Source organism: Quercus robur, chromosome 5, assembly GCF_932294415.1.
Source record: "Quercus robur chromosome 5, dhQueRobu3.1, whole genome shotgun sequence".
Classification (NCBI taxonomy): domain Eukaryota; kingdom Viridiplantae; phylum Streptophyta; class Magnoliopsida; order Fagales; family Fagaceae; genus Quercus; species Quercus robur.
Window position 1 is genome coordinate 21353615 of NC_065538.1, and position 6010 is coordinate 21359624.

The 6010-nt window shown below is 47.1% G+C and overlaps 1 protein-coding gene across 1 annotated transcript; it reads left to right on the forward strand.

Moving 5' to 3' along the window:
* The first annotated feature begins 612 nt into the window (after nt 1–612).
* LOC126725489 (uncharacterized) lies at nt 613–3371 on the forward strand. Its single transcript, XM_050430251.1, has 4 exons — nt 613–1888; nt 1969–2148; nt 2222–2619; nt 2703–3371. Exons 1-4 carry the CDS (start codon nt 1096–1098, stop codon nt 3234–3236), a joined length of 1905 nt encoding a protein of 634 aa, XP_050286208.1. The 5' UTR covers nt 613–1095; the 3' UTR covers nt 3237–3371.
* The last annotated feature ends 2639 nt before the right edge of the window (nt 3372–6010 follow it).

Genomic DNA, 6010 nt, shown 5'->3' on the forward strand with positions numbered 1-6010 from the left:
AAAATAGTTGAGCAAGGTCGACAAAAAATGTTTATATATAATAAAATAATAAATGTTTAATTAGTAAGTGATGACGTCGATTACCGTCACCAATGGGTCACACCGTACTCGCGACTCGAATTGAACCTGCACGACGAAACAAACTAAAGAATCCTTCAGAGAGCACCGGTGTGGTGCCGGCCAAAGACTCTCCGACGGTCAAGTTAGACTTCCTCTGTTTTACTTAGTGCGTTAGAGAGGGTTCATAAAAGCATACCTCGATTTCTGTGGGTATTACGCCTTTTATAGTGATAAGGGGTTGACTTTCCCTTTTTGGTTCCCACATCTTTTCAATGTGGGACTCTATTCCCAATTCTTCCAAACGTGGTGAGCAAGGATTCTCATTACCGGATCATGGGCCCTTGCTGCGTCAGTAGTGATGGGCCTCCAAAGCTGGGACCATACCTACGCAGGCCCAAGAGACCCAATCCGTCAGGCCCATTAAGGTAAGCCCATCATGCCCAATATTTTATCATCTTCAGTTGCCCCCTTCACCCCGATGATCCGTCACCTTTAAGGTCAAAGGATCAGTGGGGTGACGATCCTTACATATGGATATGACGGATTCATGCAAAATAGAACGACGGTCCTAGCTGGATCAACCCGTCAAAGGGAGAATCATCCAGTTGACGGATACATGGCAGGTACAAATCTGTTGGTACGTACTGACAGGTTGTCAGCATTTATTAAGCATGCCACGTGTCACTCTCTGAATGGTCGTTGTATAGGATCGAAGCGTCGCTTCGTCTTCCGTGCACTTCCTATATATATAAGGCGCCTCACTCTTTCATTTTTCAATTTTCACTCAGAAAACACTTGTCAGAGCGAAGCCGTCAACCCTGTCAGAGCAAAGCCGTCAACCTTATCTGTGCAATCCGTCGAGGACGAATACTCGCTGATTACACCAACCGTCACCTGTCCTCTGCTAAGTTCGGTAAGTGCTTCTAATTTACTATAGTCAAGTTACATTCTCTTCCATGCATTGTTGTTAGGCTTTCCATACCCGTCAACACTTTCAAACCCGTCGGTCTTAGGTTTTATTGTCAATTGTAGGAAATGTCTAGTGCGTCAAGTAACCAGTCGGTGGTTCGTGATGGGACGGAATACGAGGATGTATACCCGTCCGGTCATAAAGACCAAGAGAGCCCCGGCGAAAGTAGGAGTCCGTCTGCCTCCTCTTCATCCTCAACAAATGAGGATGTGGAGATAGTCGAAGTAGAGGGTTCCGATGATGACGGGGATCAACAACTGGAGTCCGTTGTAGGCGCTGATGGACTAAGGCAGTTCATCATGTTGCCAGAGTGGACTGTTCATAGGTTTACATCCGTCATCAGGGAGAGACATTTCAGCACCTTCAGGACCAACTTCCAAATCCCAGACTATGTCTCCATCCGTCTACCATATGTGTCGGAGAAGTGTTATTACGAAGGGGTAGACGGTGTAGGAGTGTACGAACAGGCATTGAAGGCTGGACTTCGATTCCCGCTTTCTACCCTTCATAGGGAACTCTTGCAGTATCTGGGGTTGTCCGTCACCCAGATATCCCCTAACGCCTGGAGGGTCTTCATAGCCATGGAGATTCTCTACGGTGCAATGTCAAACGGGGAAAGGAAATTGACGGTCCGTGAATTTCTTCACTGTTACCGTCCAGACGAGATTTCTGGATCAAGGGGGATGTACAGTTTTGCCAGTCGGAGCCCCTTGTTGAAGGTGATCTTTGAGACCCCAGACTCAAATAGAGACTGGAAGAGTCGGTACTTCTTCCTGGAGGGTGATAGATGGATGAACCATCCAGGGGAGACGGAGTTCATGCCCGTCGACACAACTTGGGCAGTTATAAATCAGACACGTATGCATCCGTCTAAATTTTGTGTTGCTTTTCATATCCGTCCAGTTATATGTGTATATCTTGATCATCTTTCTTTGCAGGTAGACGGCGCCCACAAGTCAGCCTCGAGGAGTTTAGCTTCCTTGAAAAGGTTTGCAAGAAGACTACGCCGGAGGAAAGGACTTGGGCGAAGTTGGTGAACCCGAGGACCATACATTGGTACTGCGACGGTCCTGAGCCCACCCAAGAAGCGATAAGATACGACGAGCGAGTTCACAAACGTAAGCCCGTCAACTTTACTTTGTCATTTACTTTGCTCTATTTTGTTTTAATTTCATCCGTCATTATTTGCAGAGATGGATGACGCAAAGAGGAGAGCTTTGATCAAGTCCCAAGCCGTCAAGAAGAGGGAATCCGGCGAGGAGGTTCCTAAGGCATCAGCTTCAATCCCTAAAAGGAAACTGACGACAAAATCCGACCGTCCCTTTAAGCAACCAAAGGTCTCTCTTGAACCTGTGGTTGGCTTAATGGCTGAGGGTAACAAGGCCGTCACCCCAGCGAAGCAGGGGAAGGGCAAAGGATTGATGGCGGTCCCAGACGGTAAGCAAGAGAGACCCCCTTCCCTTCTTCGTGATGACTCCAAGTATGCATTGGAGAAACTGTCGTCCATCATCACGGCAGAAGACTATGAAGACCTGGGAAACCATTCGACGGAGGCCATGGGGGAGACGGGCCTCTTCGCCGTCGCTCAGGTTGGTTATGTTTGTCAAATAAGTTTTTGTTTTTCATTCTTCCTGTTACTTACATTATGTGACGGTCTCTTTTCTACTTGCAGTCCTTGGTCATGATGAAGGGACTACTTGACCGGTGTCTCAACCGTGAGAGTAGCTTGGACCGGGTGCGCGCGAAGGCGCAGCAGACGGAGGAAGAGCTCGGACAACTTCAGAGATGGAGGTCCAAGATGGGGAAGAAGCTGGAGCTTTCTGAGCAGGCGAGGAAGGAGCTTGAGGAGAAGACGGCCACTTCGCTGACGGTCATAGAGAACAAAGAAGCTGAGATAAAACAACTCAAAGAAGAGATCCGTCAGGCTAAAGTGGCAGCCGTCGAGGAGTACCGATGCTCGGAGTCCTGTTTGGGCGAGCTGTCGGACTCCTTCCTCCAAGGATTCGATGATTCCCTCCGTCAAGTCAAGAAGGCTTATCCAGAGCTGGACTTGACAATGGTCAAACTTGAGGACCAAGCCCAGACTTCTGCCCTCCCCGTCGCCTCCGAAAATACGGAGGACCTTTTTGGAGACGGTGCTGCTCAGGGAGACGGAGAGTCCGCCCCGTCGAAGGATGTCCCAGATGCTGAAGAAAAGAAAGATTGATGCATATGTACTTTATTTTGTGAACAATCCGTCTTTCTTTTTTATTCATTTTTTAAGACAAACCGTCCCCTTTTTTTTTGTATTGAACATTTGCCTTTGGGGCTTTTGGCTTAAAAGTTCACATGCTTTTTATAATTGTTTGGTGCTCTGTTTAAAACTCCGTCTACCTTCTTGAGGGATTATTTTTGTGAGAATATTTGTTAATCTGTGATTATCCGTCCACATTGCAGACTTGTTATCTTGTGTTGATTGAGCTTTTACATCGGTGAGGATTTTCCTTCTCCGTCTGTTTTGAGGGGTTTATTATGCGGACCGTCCACTTTGTGGCGTTGTTCATCACTTTTAAATATATCGCGTATTTAATGGACTTGTAGATAATTTTAACGTAGCCAGTATACGTCCACTTTGCGAAAACGTCCATCTATTGTATCCGTCCACCTTGGGACTTTATTTCATGTAGGACAGTCCGTCCATCTCAAGGACTTTATTTCATGTATTTCAACATCTTAGTGATCTGTCCACTTTGTGGACTAATTGCATCACCTTTGTGATCCGTCCACTTTGTGGACCTATGTCACATCACCTAAGTAGTCCGTCCACTTGGTGGACTTATGTTTCATCACCTTAGTGATCCGTCCACTTTGTGGACTCGTATTTCATCACTTTAGTGATCCGTCCACTTTGTGGACTCATATTTCATCACCTTAGTGATCCGTCCACTTTGTGGACTTTTGTTTCATCACCTTAGTGATCCGTCCACTTTGTGGACTTTTGTTTCATCACCTTAGTGATCCGTCCACTTTGTGGACTCATATTTCATCACCTTAGTGATCCGTCCACTTTGTGGACTTTTGTTTCATCACCTTAGTGATCTGTCCACTTTGTGGACTTTTGTTTCATCACCTTAGTGATCCGTCCACTTTGTGGACTTTTGTTTCATCACCTTAGTGATCTGTCCACTTTGTGGACTTATGTTTCACTACCTTAGTGATCCGTCCACTTTGTGGACTCAGGGTGATCGTCCCTGTAGGACGATCCGTCCATCTTGTGGACTTCATATTGTGTCCGTCCATCTTGTGGACTTATGGTTATCATCCCTGTAGGATGATCCGTCCACCTTGTGGACGTAGTGGGATCGTCCCTGTAGGATAATCCGTCCATCTTGTGGACGTAGTGGGATCGTCCCTGTAGGATAATCCGTCCATCTTGCGGACTTCTATCGTTTCCGTTAACTTTTGTGGGCAATTGCAATGACATACATTCAAGTAGAAGATCAAAAATTGCATCTGATTGTAGAATGCGTAAAGGAAAAGTGCCTGCCCCCTTGGGCTTAAAAAAGGCACGACAATATTGTAGCAAAAATAGTTAAACAGTGCCAATAAAAGTTAATAATTCCCAAAAAGTCTTAAAAGAGAAACTGGTTGTCGTGTCGCTATCACTGGTAGTATTTCCTCAAGTGCTCGGCATTCCACGGATGTGGTAGCTTTTCTCCGTCTATTGTCTCCAGGTGGTATGTCCCTTTCCTTTTCCACGACGTAACTCTGTAGGGTCCTTCCCAGTTGGGGCCGAGTTTTCCTTGTGTAGGGTCTCTAGTTGTACCCATGACCCTCCTGAGTACGAGGTCTCCAACTTGGAAGCTTCTTTGTCGGACCCGGGAGTTGAAATGTTTGGACATGCGATCCTGGTATCTAGCGATCCTCTGTTCTGCTTCCGACCTGACCTCGTCTATAAGGTCCAGCTGTAGCCTCATGGATTCGTCATTCCTTCCCTCGTCGTGGTTGTGAACCCTGTAGCTCGTGAGCCCAACTTCCGCTGGGATGACTGCCTCGCTCCCGTAGGTCAGTCGAAACGGTGTCTCTCCTGTCGGAGTCCTCGCCGTTGTCCTATATGCCCACAGTATGCTTGGCAGTTCTTCTGGCCATATGCCCTTTGCCCCCTCGAGCCGAGTTTTGATAATCTTTAGCAAGGATCGGTTTGTGACCTCAACCTGACCGTTAGCCTGAGGATGGGCGGGGGATGAGTAGTGGTTTTTTATTCCTAGTTGTGAGCAGAAATCACGGAAGGGGCCGTTATCGAACTGCCTCCCGTTATCTGAGACAAGGACTCTAGGAATACCAAACCTACATACTATGTTCCGCCAGACAAAACTTCTAATGTTCTTTTCTGTAATGGTGGCCAAGGCTTCCGCTTCTACCCATTTCGTGAAGTAGTCAATGCCCACTACCAAGAACTTTAGCTGCCTTATCGCCGTTGGGAAAGGTCCCATGATGTCCAGTCCCCACTGAGCGAACGGCCATGGAGCCGTTATGGGGGTCAGCTCTTCAGCTGGCTGTCCAATAAAATTGCTGAACCTCTGGCATTTGTCGCATCTTTTAACATAGGACTCAGCATCCTTTTGCATGGTCGGCCAGTAATAACCAGCTCGTAACAGCTTGTGCACCAACGACCGTGATCCAGAATGGTTCCCGCATATTCCTTCGTGTACTTCCCTCATCACGTAGTCTGCCTCTTCAACCCCGAGACATCTTTGGTAAGGACGGGAGAAACCTCTCTTGTAAAGAATGTCTTTTATCAAGACGAACCTTGCCGCTCGGACTTTTAGCTTTCTCGCTGCCTCCTTCTCCTCAGGCAATATCCCGTCCTTTAAGTATGAAGCTATCGGCGTAGTCCAGTTTCTTTCGGAGCGTATCTCCTGCATGTTGTCGGGGTCTATTAGCGGAAAGATTTGAACAAAGGGAAGTACATTACCCAGTGTTATCATGTGTTCTGCTGAA